Consider the following 17,919-nt stretch of genomic DNA (forward strand, 5'->3'; position numbering starts at 1 on the left):
CCTAACATTCCACCATTTACATTTTATTTCCTCAGTGTCCTTTTCACTCCTTTTTGAGATCTCTTTCTGCTTGAATCTGCTTAGTGCATTTTCTTACAATCTTCCATCAGGGGTTCAGCCAAGGAAACCGTAATTTAATCGGGTGTCATTGAAGCTGTGGCAAGGTTCGTCTACAATAGCAGCCAGTGAGTGTTGCTCAGTTCCAGGCTCCGCTGCTGTGCCAGAAAGAGCTTATCACAAAGAATTTAGATGAATCTGTGAATCTATGCTATGGAGTGGCATAGATTGTATTTTCTCTGTGTTTTCTATTGAGAGTGGAAATGTTGTGATATATGTATACATATATATCTGTATCCATATATATATATGGATAAAATCTCACAGTATATATATTACCCCCTTCTCTCTCTCACACACACGCCCCTTCTGGTTTCACTTACCCCCCGCCCAACACATACTAATGTTTCTTACCCCTACCTGCAAGATTTACCACTTTATGGGACTCACTGTTGTGTTTTCGGATGTGGAGTGAGAGTAGAAATACATGTCCTTATAGTCACTGTCACCCTAGGATTGAAAAATAAAAACGTTTAGCAAAATCTCACATGGGCCAATGACCCTGCTTTCTGTGTTAGCTTGCTGAGACTGCCATGACAAAGTGCCGTAGACTGGGTGGCTTATTCAAGAGAAATTTATTTTCTAATAGTTTTGGAGGTTGGAAGTCCCAGATCAAGGTGGCGGCAGGCTCGGTTTCTCCTGAGGGCTCTCTCCTCGGCTTGCAAAGGGTCACATACTTGCTGTATCCTCATGTGGTCCTTCTTCTGTGTGCATGCTTCCCTTCTCGACCTCATCTTGTAAGGACACCAGTCACATTGGATCGGGGTCCCATGTTTATGACTTTGATTAGCTCTTTAAAGGCCCTATCTCCAAACACAGTCTCACTCTAAGGTGCTGGGGGCTTAGAGCTTCAACTATGAATTTTGAGAGGACACAGTTCAGCCCAAACCCTCTCTAAGCATATTCATGTGGGCTACTGAAGCTGGCAACTGAGAGTCCTCCTCCAGGTTCCACAAGGAGAGAGGTCAGGTAGCCACACTCATATTAGACCCAGAAGGTTCAGAGATCGGGAGCCGGGGTCCCACAATTCATCTGGCTGTGTGACCTTGAGCCAAGCGGTTAATGTTCTGAGGCTTAGTTTCACATCTGTGAAACATGGACTAAGTGTTAGTCTTCTGCCGTTAATTATTGCTGCGTTTATTATCGCTAATTGGTACCCTAGGATAACTATGGAAAGAAGTTGTGTGAAATGATATGTGCTGCTTCAACATATAGTATTTTTATAGTGAATCTTCCTAATGTTGACTTTCTTTTTTTGCTTTGTGCCAGGAAATAGTGTAGTGGTTACAAGCAATGCCTTTGGGGGCACATAGATCCCAATTTGGATGCCAGTCTATCCGCTTCCTTTGGGCCGCCATTTAACTTTCAAAGATTCAGTTTCTTCCTATGTCAAATGGGACTAACAGTATAAACAACCACACAGAATTCATAATGAAGACTAAAGAAAATAATACACATAAAACGCGAGGGCTTGAAAATAGTTTACTTATCATCATCAACAACAATTTGTTCCTGTAAAGTCTTTCCCTTGCCCTTCTCCACATCACCTTAACCTCCAGATGGCGTTCAATCCTACTCCTGACTTGGGTTCCCTGAATAAACTTTGTGATATTCTTCTGTGCTGTTGACAGCAATTTATTCTGTAGTACTTTCTCTCTCTTCTTCCTCTTCTCCCCAAACAAACTTTCAACGATGTGGAGCTCTACACCTTTGTGGAGACAGAAAGGGCATTTATGTATTTTCATTTCAGACCCATCGTCTCCTCCCTGTTAGAGAAATCCCTGAACGTGAGCGTCGTAGTCAGTTCTCTCATCGGGCAGTGCCGATCTGCTGCCACAATGCCATCTCACTTAACACCTTTCCAAACATGATTCTCAACCTGAAGCTTAGGTAAGTTGGTAGAGATGAGGATCAAAGAATAGGATTCACCTCCACTCATAAGTGCCCCCATCACCAAGCACAGTGCTGGCAAATAGTGAGGACCCACAAATATTTGGGTAATGAATGAATAAATGAATGGTGTGTTAACAAGAGTTGTCAAAACACTAAACCCATTTTTCAGTGACAGATAATAAGTAAGGGGAAATTCCAGAAGGGATAATGATGGAGGACAGTGTGGAGCTTAAAGTTGAGGAAACATTGGTACAGAGGCAGGTGTGTGTGTGTGTGTGTGTGTGTGTGTGATACATTCTGAGAGAGGAGCAGGAAGTAGAGTTCAAAATCAAATAGTTTAAAAGAAAAAGGAGGGATTAGGACACTGCACACAGTGAAGGGTTCTGAAAAGCTGCCTCTTCCTTTGGCAGACGGTTCACAGCCCCATCTTTTAGTGAACCCAGTTGCACATAGACCCAGCTCTAGACACGCATAGTCTGTTTGGCCAAATGGCAGGACTATAAAAGAATGATTAAAATACCTTATGTGCATCATGAAAGGATTAACTTATAAATCTTTCTTAAATGTCTGTCCTCCCAGCCAGACATAAACTCCAGAGGACAGGAGCTTGCCCTCAGAGAGCAAGTGAATAATTAAGCATGGTGCCTGGCCCCCACTAGTCTCTTCATGAAGATTTGCGAATGAACAAACAAATGGATGAATGAGTAGCACGGTAATAGGCATCTGTGTATTCACACCTCTCCAGAGTCTTTTCCACCGCTCCCATTGAACAACTTGTTAAGTACTGAGAAATAACGTATCTGCAGCTGACACAAGCTTCTGTGTGAACCTCCCTTTTCAGGCTGAATTTTGCACCATGTCAACAAGTGGTGCTTTTTCATAACCAAATTGTTGGGCCACGGACGTCATCATTAGCTTTCTTTCTTCTCACCACCACGTCACACATGCCAATCTCGAATTAGTTCCATTGTTACTCATGTGATAATATTTTAGGGGGTATTTATTTCAAAAAGGATAATGTATTTAACAAATGTTATATATACAGAAGGTTTTAAGTGGGACTAAATGCAGCAATTAATGCTAATGAGTCTGCTGTTAACATGTAATATTCTCGGTGTTATAATCACGCATCGCCGAATATGGAGCCTCAGTTTGTTCAACAGATGCTGATCTTAATGGCCACATTCTCTTCCCATGGATAAGTTAGCTTTAGTTAAATGTACCATTAAAAATAACCATTTAAAATGTTAATGAAAACAGTGACTATATCCACCAGGAATTTTTGTTTTAGCTTCTGCCTTATTACTTCTTATTTTTAAGAGGACTTTGGGAAGGTGGGAAGCCTATTGTCTGTTCGGGATGCTTTACAGGAAGAAAAAAAGACTCAGCTCATTCCAGTTATGATCTGATGTATACAGGGAAGAGCAAGAAAAAGGGACTCATGGGGAAGCCGCTATGACTTCTGTTCACAGCAGCTCGGGGACGTAGGCCTGTACTGTTCACTCAAACCAAACTTGAAAGCTGTGTCGCCTGGGTTTTCATCTCGTTTCTTAATATTCATTTAGGATGTGAGGCAGAACAGGGTAATTAGAGTCCTTGGTAGTCCAACTCGTTGATATCCAAATATCTTGTCTTCCGGAATGTACCATTATTCTATCACAAATTAAGATTAAAAAGGGAAAAATACCAGGATGCTGCTACTTAGGAACTGATCCTTGCAGAACAACAAGAAGCCTGGTTTGGGCTTTCTTTCTGGAAGATGGAGTTGTAAAACAAGGGATTAACAGATGCACAGGAAGAGCTCTGTGTCTTTCCACATCGTGTCACTAGTCACGCCCGGAGACAGGTTCTCCAGGTCTTAGAATGTGGCCACATGGCAGGTGAGGGGAGGGTGGAGGAATGTCTATGTCTTGGGAGAGCTCTTGTGTATTTAATGGGTATGAACCAGGTCTCCTCTTGACTCATTTCTTTCTTGGCTAGGCTACATAACTCTCCAGGCCTGGCTAAGTCGATTCAGGGCAGTGTAGCTGGTCCGGGCAGAGGTCGGCCTGACCTGGGAGCATTTTTATGAGGAGCTTTACTTTTTTAAAGAGTGGCACCTGAGCTAACATCTGTCGCCAACGTTCATTTTTTTTCCTTCTTCTTCTCCCCAAAGCCCCCCAGTACGTAATTGTATGTTCTAGTTGTGGGTCCTTCTGGTTGTGCTATGTGGGATGCCACCTCAGCCTGGCCTGATGAGCAGTGCCGTGTCCGCACCCAGGATCCGAACCAGTGAAACCCCAGGCCACCAAGCAAAGTGAGTGAACTTAACCACTCGGCCACAAGGCCGGCCCCTATGAGAAGGTTTTTTAAGTGCACAACCCAACTCTCTTGCACTAGGAAATGTCTTCATCCAGAAGAGATTCTCAGTCCCCTCCCTGGTGAATCTTCTGGATTCTGGGAGGTTTTTTTCTTTTCTTCTTCTTCTTCTTTTTTTTTTCTTTGGTGAGGAAGATTGGACCTGAGCTAACATCTGTTGCCAAACTTCCTGTTTTTGCTTGGGGAACATTGTTACTGAGCTAACATCTATGCCAATCTTGCTCTATTTTTGTATGTGGGATGCCACCACAGCATGGCTTGATGAGCAGTGTGTAGGTCTATGGCCAGGATCTGAACTTAAAAACACCCGGCCACTGAAGCAGAGTGTGTGAACTTAACCACTGTGCTACTGGGCTGGCTCCTGGGACATTTTTTTTTCTATTTTATTTCCAAAATTTACTCAAATATTAATGTATCTGTGTGAATTCATGCTATTGAAGGCTATGCAATCTCATAATTGCTGGTATAGAGCCTGGGAGTTTACATATCAAGAATAAGGCAAAAACTCAGTAATGCAAGTTTGGCTAATTATCTAGGAGGCAGAAAAATAATAAAAGGGCAGAGAGGTATGTTCATAGTCCAGGAATTTAAAGTCAAAGTGCTACTACAATTGAGATCGACGAATGGAGCCTGTGGGTGCAATAGCTGACAGAGTGCTGAAGTAGTATTTTCATTGACAATTGCTTGGGAGCTTCTGATGACTTAAGCTGGAGCTGCTTAGGGCCATAACTGTGCCATCTCTCTTAACCTTACCAGCATCCTTTCCCTATTCCTGGGTTTCTAAGCAGGGCCCACCTCTGGCGTTTGCTCCCGCTAGTAGGAACATCATCTCTGGGCAGACAGAACCTGAAGTAGAGGTTCCTTGGGAGATAGGAACACTTACTACTAGATTAATGGATCTCTAATTTGATCCTGGAGGCCAGACAGGAGCAGGATGAGCAGGTAAAATGATGTAAAGATAACATGGGTAGTCCAAATTTCATGCTACCTTATGGAGTAAAAAGTGTTTTGTTTTAAAAGCCCATGGCAAGTCAGCCTGCACCTTCTCATTGAGAATGGTTGGGTCTGTAAGAGGTAGTTAAGTTAGACGACGTCCTTCCAATGCATGTTGTCAGACACAATTCCTAGGGTTTGCCATAGATCTTCAACAGTTCGAGAGTCTTTGCAGAAGAAGAAGCTTTGACTAATGGAAGGCTACCCCAACTGGCCAGTGGCCAGTCTAGGGAGTAGAAGAGAAGACCTCAGAAAAGAAAGTGGAGAGAGGGCTTTCTCCTCTTCACACAAAGACCATTAAGACTCCAGTCTTGGGCTTATAGGCAGTCAAGTTTTCATGTTTGTGTAACATTTTTTTATGTGTATGAGGGAGGGATCTGCCTTTTATTCCATAGACTTGAATTCAGAAATCATCCACAGCTGTGGTGAGGTTATAGTGACAGATAGAAAAGAATTCCACAGGTAGTTGATCTGTTGGTTGCATTGAACACAACTCCATTCCATTTTGACAAATGTTTGCTAAGCCACTAGCCTTTCACCATGGTAGGTCTGAAAGGGTCACAAGAGTGAAAAGGACATGGCCCTTTCCTTAAGAGGTTAGAATCACAGACTCACCTTCTTCCCAGCTCTCACATGCTGTTTAGGGCATACATTTTTTTTTCCCTGGGGAAGATTTATCCTAAGCTAACATCTGTTGCCAATCTTCCTCTTTTTTCTGCCCCAAAGCCCCAGTACATAGTTGTGTACGTTGTAAGTTCTTTTAGTTCTTGTATATGAGCCACTGCCACAGCATGGCTACTGACAGACAAGTGGTGTGGTTGTGTGCCAGGGAACCAAACCTGGGCCACTGAAGCAGAGCACACTAAACTTTAACTGTTAGGCCATCAGGGCCAGCTCTAGGAAGTACTTTTAACAGATGGATGTAAAAGGAGTAGAAAATGAGGGCATGCTAGAAGAAGTTTTTTCTGAGGCACCGATGACAACAAAACCTCAAGCTGGTGTTAACTTTCTAACCCCAAAGCTTCAGTGGCTTAAAGGAAATAAAATCTCAAGCCAGCTGGGGACAATGCTATTAAAGACTCCAAGTGGTTTTTTACAAGATTGGTAATGGGAGCTATATAACAAAGACTTTGACTAGCCTTTGTCCCTGGTTCTTGGGAGGGGTAACCCAGTTCCTTGGGATTTTCCGAGTAGATGGTGTTTCTTTGTTATTCATGTTGGGCCCTCTCGGGTCACACCTGATAGTTTATGCTAATAAGGTGACTCCTGGTGGGACCCTAGGTAGTTTATGCTAAAGATGGAGCTGGCCATGCCAAAAAGACCAGCAGCCATGTGATTAGAGTATTGGGATTTTGAGTCCTGTGATGGTGATATCAGCCTGACCTCCAGGAAGGGGAGGGAGACTGGAGATTGAGTTAAACTGTGTGGCCAATGATTAAATCAATCATGCCTAAGTAATGAAACTCTAATAAAAACTTTGGGCACCAAAGCTTGGGTGAGCTTCCCTGGTTGGCAATATGGTACATTGTCACAATGTGCTGGGAGGGTAATGTGTCCTGAATCCACCTGGAGAAGACGATGGAAACTTCAAATTTGGGACTCTCTCAGACCTTGCCTTATGTGTCTCATCCTTTGCCTAGTACTGATTTGTGTCCTTTTGCTGTAACAAAACTATCATCACAACACCTTCTTGAATTCTGTGAGTCATTCTAGAAATTATTAAATCTAGAGGATAGTGGGAACCCCTGAATTTGTAGCCAGCTGATCAGAAATTAGGGTGGCCTGAGGACCCCAAATTTGCAGCTAGTGTCTGATGTGAGGGCTGTCTTTTTGAGAATTATGTCTTTAACCTTGAGTTTAGAAAACTCATTGAGGATGGGCATTTTCAGTTTTAGATAAAGGTCAAATTTAGGGAGATTGGGATCTTAAGCTGTCTCTTTGAACCAGAGAGGGCCAGCAGTTTTCCTTCTGTCTGAGACCCTTTGCTGATTATTGAATTTGACCATGAATTCTCACACCCCCACCCTCTCCCCTAGCCACCCATCCCAATTTAGGATCAGTTCTCTTGGTTTTTCCAATCCAATTTGGCTCCTAAGAGTCAAACTTCAGACCCTCTCAATCACTTCTGATGTATGAGTAGTCAACCTCACCTTTTTAGATTGTGGAGTGCTTATTTCTCATTTTCTTCTGCCATCTACCATCTGTCCTGCACGATGCTATCGGGATTCTACGGAGATTCTGGAAACGTTTTGTGAGGGTAATAGCTCTCAGTAAGAATAAAAGACAAACTACTTTTTCCATAAGTAGAAATAGAAATTTAGAAGATAACTTAGTTTCTCCTACTACTATTAGGTAGGATCTCATTCAAACTAACCCTTAAAGATAACCTCTGTTATGGAGACTTCAAAGAAAGGGTATACTCCCTGTTTTTTGGTATCATGTCCTAAGGTCTCACTCAAGTCCAACAATCGAGAACTTCTTAATGCTTTATCTGTAGCTTCCCAATGATAATTTGCTCTTTTTCTTATGACCTCTTAAGGGAGAAAAAAGAAAACTGTCAGAGAATCTCTTTGCTTAGATGAAGACAATTATTGTAAATATCACATTCCCGTCTGTGGTAGAAGAGACTTCAAGTGATTCTTCAGTATTTTGTCCACCCCTTCCTCACATAATTTCCATTATCATTGTCTTCAGTCCTTATCTTATTCATGAAAACTTTCAAGAAGCAGCGCAGTCAACCACAGGATCACTGACTCATGGAAATGAAGACACATCTCCTTTTCACGTTTATTTCATTTTGTTTTAAGATCACAGAAGAGCAGAGCATTCATACGTGTAAAGTAACAGAAGAGAGAACAGAATTTAAATACATTTAAAAAGAAAAGGAAAAAAGCTTTTTTTAATTTTAATTTTTTTTTTTTTACACACACTGCGCTTTTTTATTTTCCTTCACAGAGCTAGTATCCAGGGAAAAAAAATCCACCCAATAAAAGTAAAAAACCTTGAACAACAAAAAACCCAAACAAAAAAATGGCCATGTGTTTGTATCATCAAGGACAGTTCTGTTTATGTCTACAGGGCTGAAAAAAGGAATATATTTATATATATATATATTTATATGTATATAACACTGTTAATAAGAGAATTCTAACCAAGAGCAGGATTTATACACCCTTCAGTAGAGCAGAGAGAAGGAAGGGGTGAAGCCAGGGTGGGGGAAGGAAGGGGAGGTTTTCTCCAGGGCTTCTCTCCCCTGTATTTCCCTCCCTGTCACTTTCCCCCATTCTCAGTAAGTACTTAAGGAGCAGAACTTGGCCATAATTCACCAGGAGGAACCATGTACATTCTCTGGTGAAGAGCAAAGACTTAGGGAAGTGGGTTCAGAAAAGGCTCCAGATAGCTTAGAATTACTGCCACGTGTCATGAAGCTAGTAGTCCCAGGTGTTTTCTTCATTTACAAGAGGAGATTTTTACTCTGTGCCCGGCTTTACATAGAGAGGGCTTGTGCAGAGATGAATGTGACTGTAGAAATAAATCCAGGAGCACCACTCAAAAAGAGGCACCTCTGAAATAATCATGGAAATGGGGAGTTGTCCTGTGGGCAGGTCATTCTCCCACTTAAGTAGAGCTTCATGAGTATTCTCAGCGATTGTACATCCTTATTTACATAAAGTGATACTAATGCTGGGAAGTTATGAGTAATCCCTGCTCTTCAGTGTACAGATAACTCAGATTCTTTCTGTTCTCTTAGGCAATGCATGAAAAGCTATTGTTGGACAGATACTAAGTTGAGCCTCTAGGATAATGTGGGGCTATACTTTGGTGGGTCAAGACAAGTGGGCTTGTGCTCAATCGATCCAGAACATGGCACAAGAAAGTAATTCCTCATTAGCCACCTGAGAAACCATCCTTTCTGCTTACCCGCTTCTCAGAGAATTCAATTTTCACATTTGATTTTGGCCTTCACAACAACTCTTACTCTATTCAGCTCTATAACTTCCTAAAATGTGTTGATTTTTGTCCTCTTTTCAACTTGTCTTCTTTAAATGGAATGGATTTGTACTTTTTGAAAATGACGTTTGTTTTCACTCCATCCACTTCCTTGACTTCACAGCCTAAAAGTCAAGTTTGAGGAAACTTAGGCCATGAGAAATTCCTTCCAAAATAAAATATTTTATTTTGCTTTTTTCTCAGGGAACAGCCTTTTGAACCTGCCTGGAACCACGTGCTTACTGCTATCAGCACAAGCAAAGAGCTTTCAAGGACACACATTTAGTATAACGAGGCACTTGGCCCAGGATGAGAGAAAACTGATGTTTCCTTTTATATGCACAACTTCCTTGCTTGTTACATGCATAATATCCAATCTGGCTATTTCCCTTCCTACGAAACTTTATTAGGATATAGTTCAGCGCTTAGATTTTATATTATAAATAAGGAAACAACTCCAGCTATATTTCAATACCCTCAGTATAATCTGAAAGTGTCCCTTCTCTCCATTGATAAGAAACTTTGATCAGGAGAGGAGCCCTGTATTCTAGGAAGTTTCGGCTTTTGAAATGGAGATGAAGGAATGGTGGTTCTGAGAAGTGAGGATAGTACAGAGACCAAACTAGAGACAACAAACAGCTGCATGGAATGATTAGCTGGGCACAGCATGACCACAGCACTAAATTCTCATTCAGAATCAGAGAGTTTAGAGTTGACAGAAGTTTTAAAGATGTCATCCAAAGTCCTCACTTTCAGGATGAGAAAACCAAGACTCAGGGAGTTTAAATGACTTGCTGCCTAAGGTCACACAGCTTGTTGTGGCCAGATCCAGGGTTAAAACAGAATTCTTCTGACTCCCAATCCAGTACACCTCACTTTAACGTTCTCGTTTAGCTTGGGTGGAGGAGTATGCTTTAAGTGTACTGTTCGTTTTACCTAAATTTCTTTCTATAACAGTCCTTGCAGAAAAATCATGTGGTCCCTGAAGTCATCTCTTGATGACTCCTTATGTACCAGTTGTTCACATTGTAGAAAAGGTATATATGTCATTCTGTTAAACATATCAGATATTTCAAAAAGACTCCAAGAGAGCATGCCTGAGAGAGATACTCCCAATTAAAATGATTCTGTACTTAATTTGCAATATTCAGAATAGACATGCAGAAATACAGGTCTACCCAATGAAGTAAAAGCAGTTATTTCCTAGGGTGACTTCACAAGATATTTCTCAAGGATATAACATCTCTTATACCCTACATTTCTTAGGATCAAGATGACAAAGAAGCTTTCCCAGTGTCTTCGTTGAATGGAAAATAAAAACTGAGTAATATTTTGCTCATCAGGTGTAGGTGACTTTCTTGGAGCTATTTAAATAAAATGTCTTAAATGATAAGTAAAACGTAACAAGAAGACGCTTGTGAGTTGATGCAACAGACACATGAGCCCTGAAATCTCCTTCCCCCTTGTCTCTTCATTTCCCTTGCTTTGGGGTCAGGTGAGACAACTGTGACAAGAGTTGGGAGAAACTCCATTTAGGTCCTGAAGGAACACAGAGGCGGCCTCCTGTGACGTCAGCAGGATGTGAATCGCTAACAGTTCCTGTGGGTCTGCTTCCTTTTGCTGAGGCAACTTTATGTTTGAGCCATTAGTCATACTTCTTCCCATTCTGACCTGTGAAATGCTTTGGTTTTTATTCATTTAAAAATTTTTTTTCTTTAAGATTTATAGGCTTAGCTGAACTTGGGCTCTGCATGAAAAATGAAGTTTACATAGTTTATATTATGTACATAAACTAGTGATTTACATTGATTCACACATGATTGGTGCCTAATTTATTAATCAGCACACAGTATGCAAATGTACTGAAAGGAAATCAAGATTTTAAAATAAGTTTTCCATAATATCCATAAACATTTGCGCTGGTGTAAATGTTAAACCTAAACCTAATGTTCACACCAGCTTCCTTGCCAAGAGGAAAGTGATGTACACTGCTGGGTGAAAACAAATTCTTTCTTGAATTTCAGTCGGCCACGTTTGACAACATAGCTACATGCAAATAAGAATACATAGTTTACTTCTCTTCCACTAATATGCACATAAATGTAAACTCCATTTTGCATTTAGTGAGATGTTTACAGATATTATGCCACCATGATGGAAAATTTACATCACTGGGGCAAATGCAGTCTTTGGAGGAGAAATATTTTAGATACTTAAGAAAGAAGGAGGATACCTAACCTGGATTTGCATTTCTTAACTCAGGGTCTTATCTCGCCATTTTTGCGGTATGTTTAACATTCGTCTTCAAAATATTAATCGTTTTTGTAAGTCAGATATAGCATTATACTTACATTTCTATAAAAGTGATAGTTTTGGGGAACCAAGACCAAATCCAGGCTAAAAGGTTAAGAAGATGAAGAGAGAAATAAGGCTGTGGTTAACCCCATGGAACGTGATCCCTAAGCAAATTCCTCTTAAATAAATAATTACAAAGTGGAAAAAATGGGGTTTCATGTCTTTCTAGATGAAGCATAGCTCTCTTTTTTTAACCAAATTCAATGCTTTTCTTCCTTTTAAGTTTAAACCATTGCTCTAGATTTGTCTTATAATACATACAATATTGTAAATATAACATCTGTAAAGATAAGATTAAAAAAAATACATACACATATATATTATTTTTCCACAGATAATTCAAGGCCTGCAATAAACAAAAAGGAATTCTGGGAGACAAGCCAATAGACAGTCAAACTCCAACCAACCTGGGGATGGAACCTGTGACTCCGGGGTAGTTAAGAAGCTAACAACTCGGTAGGTAAGAACTCAGAAACAATTTCATGCTGAGGAGTTTAGTTTTTGTGTGCAAAGGAGGTAAGTTCATTTTTGGAGGAGAAACAGATTTTTGTTTCTGTCCTCCAAGAACATGAAAATCACGAGTACTTTTACAAGGTCTCTATGAATAGCCCAGTTGTCTGAATATGAAGTAAAAAAAATGCCCCTGGCAATGGGAGAAGTCTGACTGACTTGGAAGAGAAGGCAAAGGTCAATAGGACAATTCTTCCCAACAGAAAACACATCTGACTTTTCCCTAAGCCTTAGTTCTTTTAGGGCAGAGGGATTTTATGTCTCAAAACAAGTAACACTATTCCTCCAACAAGGCAAAACTTTCTGATGAACAATTGCACAGAGGATATAATCCTGCATTTGAAAAACCTAGGATAGTTCTCATTCTTATGGAAGTGCCCTTGGTCAAGGTCATTTCTGCTTTTGTTAACTGTAAGTAGAGTTTAAGGATTTTGTTTTATGAATGATGGAGTATCATTTTGCCTACAAAGGACATTAAATATTTTAGCCAGTCAGATTAATTGGTGCATTTCATTCCTCTCAGTGTATTGTTTCCAACCAGTTGGTTCTTCTCAGTGCAGGGTTTCAAACTTTGATTATCAATGGACAAAATTCTTGAAGGGATTTCTAGCAATATGATGAACTAAATTCCAAGAAGTCCCGTGTTCAGACAATCTCTTGGTGTCAGTCCTCTGATTCCTCCCTTTTTCCTGACCTTTCTCCAAACTATGTTCTTCTCCATTCTTCACATTGCTTAGAGACATTCTCAAACCTATGAGATTTCTGGGGTCAATGTTTGCTCTGAAACAGAAGCCAGGGCAAATTTTTAAAATTCCCAGATCCTGCCAGAGATATATGCAAACACCACAATATTCAATATATGTTTAATTATGTTTAATATATGGTCCATTATAGTAAAACTCAGGGAACAAATGGTGCTGACACGGCAAAGACATTCCTTTAAATGGAGAATCTCCTTTCATAAAACCAAGACTTTGTCCTTATGATGGAGTGGAGACAATAAAAAATCTAGGTGTATGATTAAATCTGTGATGTGCCACAGGGATCTGTTCCTGAAACTGACACTAAACTGAATTAACTCCTGTTACTTTTCTCTTATATCTCTTGAAATTAGCATGCACTCCTCTAAAGCTTCCACTTAAAAATGTGGCTGGCCCTTCAATATAGAGGGACGATTTATCATCAAGGATGATAAGCTTTTATTCCTGTACTAGAAAGATCAAACTGTTAGAGAAATTCCTGATTGTCGATGAATCGATGTTGCATAGGAATATGGCTCACTTTCCCCATATTTCAGTAGCTACCTCCGTGAATAAGAATTTCTGTCCTTTGCCAGGATCTGTCACAAATACACTTACCCATCTCCAAGCCCAATGTGTCCTTCTGTTTCATGTCTAAACTGAAAAATCATAAAAGGCTAGTGATAAGCTTCTAAAAAAAATAGAATCCCCTGGAAGAGATTAAAAATGCTGCTCGTCAAAGAAATCATTACCTTCAAAGGTGAGACTCATTGCAAAGAGCCTTCAATTAATAAAATCTATCAAGACAAATTTCAGATCTTTCCTTCCTTCCTTTCCCTCCTCCTTCCTTCCTCCCTTTCTCTTTCTTCCTGCTTTTCTTTTTCTTTCTCTAATTCTCCCTTCCTACCTTCCTTCCTCTCTTTCTTTCACTCTTCTTTCTTTTTTTTGATTTACAGTTATAAAGTTTCCTGTTTTATATTACGTGGCAGCCATTTTCCAGGTTCCAAAACTTGGTGACGTACCATATTTTTCTCTGCTGAAATGCATTCAATTATGACCTCAATAATGATCTTGTTCCCTTTGATAGACTGAGCCACTTCCAATGCCTCCTACAGTCTAACTGAAAGCTATCTTCCTGACAAAGATATCTACACAGAGAGCCAGCTCTCTCTGCAAGGCCTTTCCTAAGAAAATCCTTCTGGTATTGTGGTGATGCCAAGCTTTGTGGTATGCGTACAACTTCTGCCTAAATCATTACAACTTTCTCAGCTCTTTTGGTTAGGGAACTAACCCACATCTCAATATTAATGGCAAGATGACTCTTATAGATGTAAACTTAAACACCGTATCCCCATTGTATCTTTTTCAAGAGACTAGAAGCCAAAAGTGAGCAAGGATGCCATTCCTGGATAATGACGGACTGCTATGAATCGGTGCTGCAAAAACCATCAGTGGAACGGAAAGGAGATAATGTGGGCAACCAAATGAAGAATTAGCCTAGAACACCAGGACAAATATCTGCAAAGGAGCACAAGGAGTAGATTCCTTTTGGTTACGGTCAATGGTCTGTATTAGAGCTCTGATGGTATATCTATAATATGAGAAGGGACCTTAGACATCTGTCTGCTTTTCCGCCTTGCTCACTCTCACTATATTTTATCTGAAATGGGAAACAATCTCTGCTCAGGCGAATCCATGGGGCCAATGTAGTGTTATTTGAAGATTCTGGAGGGGGCAAAACAGGGCTGCTTAGGATCTCCACGTGGCTCATCATCCTTTCATTGGGAGTTAACACTTGGAGGCTTTTCTGCTTCTGGGATTTACTCAACACATGCTTTTCACTCCTGCAGCAGAGCGGGACCAAGCCTGCAAAAAGCCAGGAGATCTACGAATCCCTCAGACTCACGAAACTAGAGTGAAATCAGAAATCTTCTCTGCTAGGTCACCTCATCCCTGTCACTGATTCTTTCTACTGCTTGCTCACCCCATCAATAGTAGGCACTTTCATTTACAGTGATATTCTGAGTGACTCTCGACTGGGTTCTGATGATTGGACTAGGAGGAATATGAGGTTCTGCCCTTAGAAGGGGCACAGCTTGGTTTGAATACACACTGGTGTCATGGGACAGCCATGGATGGGGAGAGAGACTCTGATCCTTGCCTCCTTCCCCACCATGTCCCTCAGCAACTTGTCACAGCCGCATCTCACAATTACAATGCGAGACAGTATCTACAGCACAATGAGTCTATGTACACATGGACCATTCCCTTGGCATGCTTTAGAGAGAGACACACACGCTCACACATGTACACCCACGTGAGAGCGAGAGACTTGAGCACGCGCGCACAGTGGAGAAAATTAAAATGGCACTTCCTAGCATTTGCGGCATGACTGGTGCTGGGGACGGAGGAAGGGTGGGAGTGAAGAGAAGTGGTGGGGGTCGGGGATAGAAAGGGAATATGTGGGATGGATGTTGGGGAGATAGAACACACTGGAAGGGGAGAAGATGGTCCTAAAAGTTGGAGAGATAGTGGAGGCAGGAAAGCCAGATAAAGGCTCAACACAGGACTCCAGCATGTATTCTGCTGATAGTCTGAAATGGCTACAAGTCAGCTCAAATGGAAAACAGAATAAAAAGATGATGGAAATATAAACACCAAAGGCAAGACCTTATTTTTTCTTTCCCCACAGATGAAAAAGAATGAAGGAAGGATAGTGTGTGTGGGGGTTAATATCCATCTGGTACTTCTTCACATGTCTTACTTTTACAACTTCTAGATGACCTTAGCATGATGTAGTCTTTCTACAGCATACATTTGCTTAGATATACACATATCCTGGTAGAACTTTTCCCGTCCTGAATTATAATCAAATTTTTATTGATGGACTTTCAAATTATTTTTAAATGTTATGTTTTCTTCTTCGTTTTCTTATTTCCCCCTTCATTTATAAGCACACAGAGTTGTGAAATAAACAGTCTCCCCCCATCTCGCTCTCTCTCTTTCTGTATCCTGTGTGACGCATTTTTGTGTGTTTTTTTAAATTATTTTTAAATTTTTATTCTATTAACATTTGCTGAGAAGGCAGAGCAGAGATGCTGCCAGCAGCCACAGTGGTACGGCCAGACTGATGGATCCGTTTATTCCTCTCACCGACCCAGGTCCTGCAGTGCAAAAGAGAGAGAGAAAAGAGAATAGTTAGATCTGGCCCACTCTATGTTACAACTGACTGCTGACGGTGTCAGAGGTAAGACTGGGCTAGGTGCCAGTGCCTCAAAGTCAGTGTGCTATGTACGCCCCAAGAAGGGCTCACAATCTTTCCTAAATCCTTCTCCTTAAGCTATAACTATCTTAAGACGGATCACTATTTGAAGCACTTCTAAATACAAAATTCTCTTGCCAGAGGAGGCCCTACATTGGCTTTCACTAATGTGGCTGATGCTGCTGCAGGCTCCTCTTTGCCCAACCTCCTCTTGCATGCTCTGCTCTGCATAGCATTGCGAGGCCAGCACTCATTAAGATTCCAAGCATTAGTGAGGGTCCTTCAGCAGCCAGACATGGGCTCCTCCAGCCGATTCGTCACAGCATCTCCATCAATAAAACATGGAACCAATCTGTGGCTCTCTCATTTCTCAGGGGGAAAGCAGTAATTATTTATTTGTTAATGGGGAGGGGAATTGTTTCAATGTAACACTTATGGCTGGGTGACTCCTTAGCTGCCAGGTAGGAAATAAGTCAACTCATTGAAGAGTCTTAAGAGGCAGCAGGGGCGCATCTGGTCCACGCTCTTCATTTGAGACTTTAAAAGTCAAAAGCAGAGACAACAACAACAATAGCAAACAAACAAACAAATCAGCCTAGAGAGGTTAAGGGGCAGGGCCAAACCAGAAGCAGAACTGAGAGTTGAACTTGCCAGGAACTCAACCTGGAGTGGCGGTCTGTGTGTTTCCCAGGGCCACCCACTTTTCCTAATGTGGACGTGACTTGGAGGATGTGGGTGTCCAGGAGGAAAACTGGAATGGAGAGGAAAGTGGAGAAGGGATTTGAGTGTTGACAGAAAGAGGAGGATTGGGGCAGAAAATGTAGTTTCGAAGAGCCTGTCTCCTATGCTTTTCTTGTTCCATTTTCTCCTTTTGTATTGTTCTGTTCATATAGAGCCATTAAAAGAAGAAAATGTTAGTGTTTTTCACAACAAAGACTTTGGATTTAAGATTGCATGCTTACACAATGATGTTCAAAATAGAAATTGGTGTGACTGAAATTATGGGTCACTATGAAGTTTTGAGGGCATGTATGCAGATCAATGTGTGTGAATGCATGTGCACGTGTGTTTAAACTTATGATCATTTGCAAGTGCAATGGAAGCATCCTCTGGTAGGTGAATGTTTCCAAAATTGTCTACAAATATTTTACCTACAAACCATATTAGAGGTAAAATAACAGGGAAAATGTTGAATTCAAGAATGTTCTCCTAATCTATGTTTTACGTACATAATAATAGCAACACCAACACCCAAACAAAACCAAGAATTACACAACGCTTACTACAAGGCACTGTTATAAATGCCTTACAAATATAAGTACACAACTATGCTATGAGAGAGGTACTATAATGAGCCTTGTTTTACAGTGAGATAACAGAGGCACAGAGAGGTTAAATCCATCACGCGAGTTCACGCAGCTAGTAAGCAGACAAGCTGGGGTTTTTACCAGGTGGCTGGCTCATCTTTGCCCGTCACCACTGCACAGTGAACTTACACAGTGAAGGGGTGCTGGTGAGTCTCTTGTCAGACATTCGGCAAATGAAATTTGGGTTTGTTTAGAACAATAGCCATAGCAAACAAAACAACACAGAACCATTCGTTACATTTGAAAAAAATGACTTTCAATAGAATATTTTTGACTAGAATGCCTTCTTGAGAATAGCAAAAATATTACTTAATATAAAAATATGAATATATAC

General features: G+C 40.9%; 1 protein-coding gene across 2 annotated transcripts in view; it reads right to left on the reverse strand.

Moving 5' to 3' along the window:
- Positions 1-13,081: 13,081 nt before the first annotated feature.
- The window catches only part of LSAMP (limbic system associated membrane protein), a 597,408-nt gene continuing 592,570 nt past the window's right edge, over positions 13,082-17,919 (reverse strand). For both annotated transcript variants that reach the window (XM_044771561.2, XM_044771559.2), the window contains one exon: positions 13,082-16,120. In XM_044771561.2, coding sequence (XP_044627496.1) covers positions 16,023-16,120 — 98 coding nt within the window. In that variant the 3' untranslated portion in view covers positions 13,082-16,022. The remainder of the gene's footprint in view (positions 16,121-17,919) is intronic.

This window comes from Equus asinus, chromosome 5 (genome assembly GCF_041296235.1).
Source record: "Equus asinus isolate D_3611 breed Donkey chromosome 5, EquAss-T2T_v2, whole genome shotgun sequence".
Classification (NCBI taxonomy): Eukaryota; Metazoa; Chordata; class Mammalia; order Perissodactyla; family Equidae; genus Equus; species Equus asinus.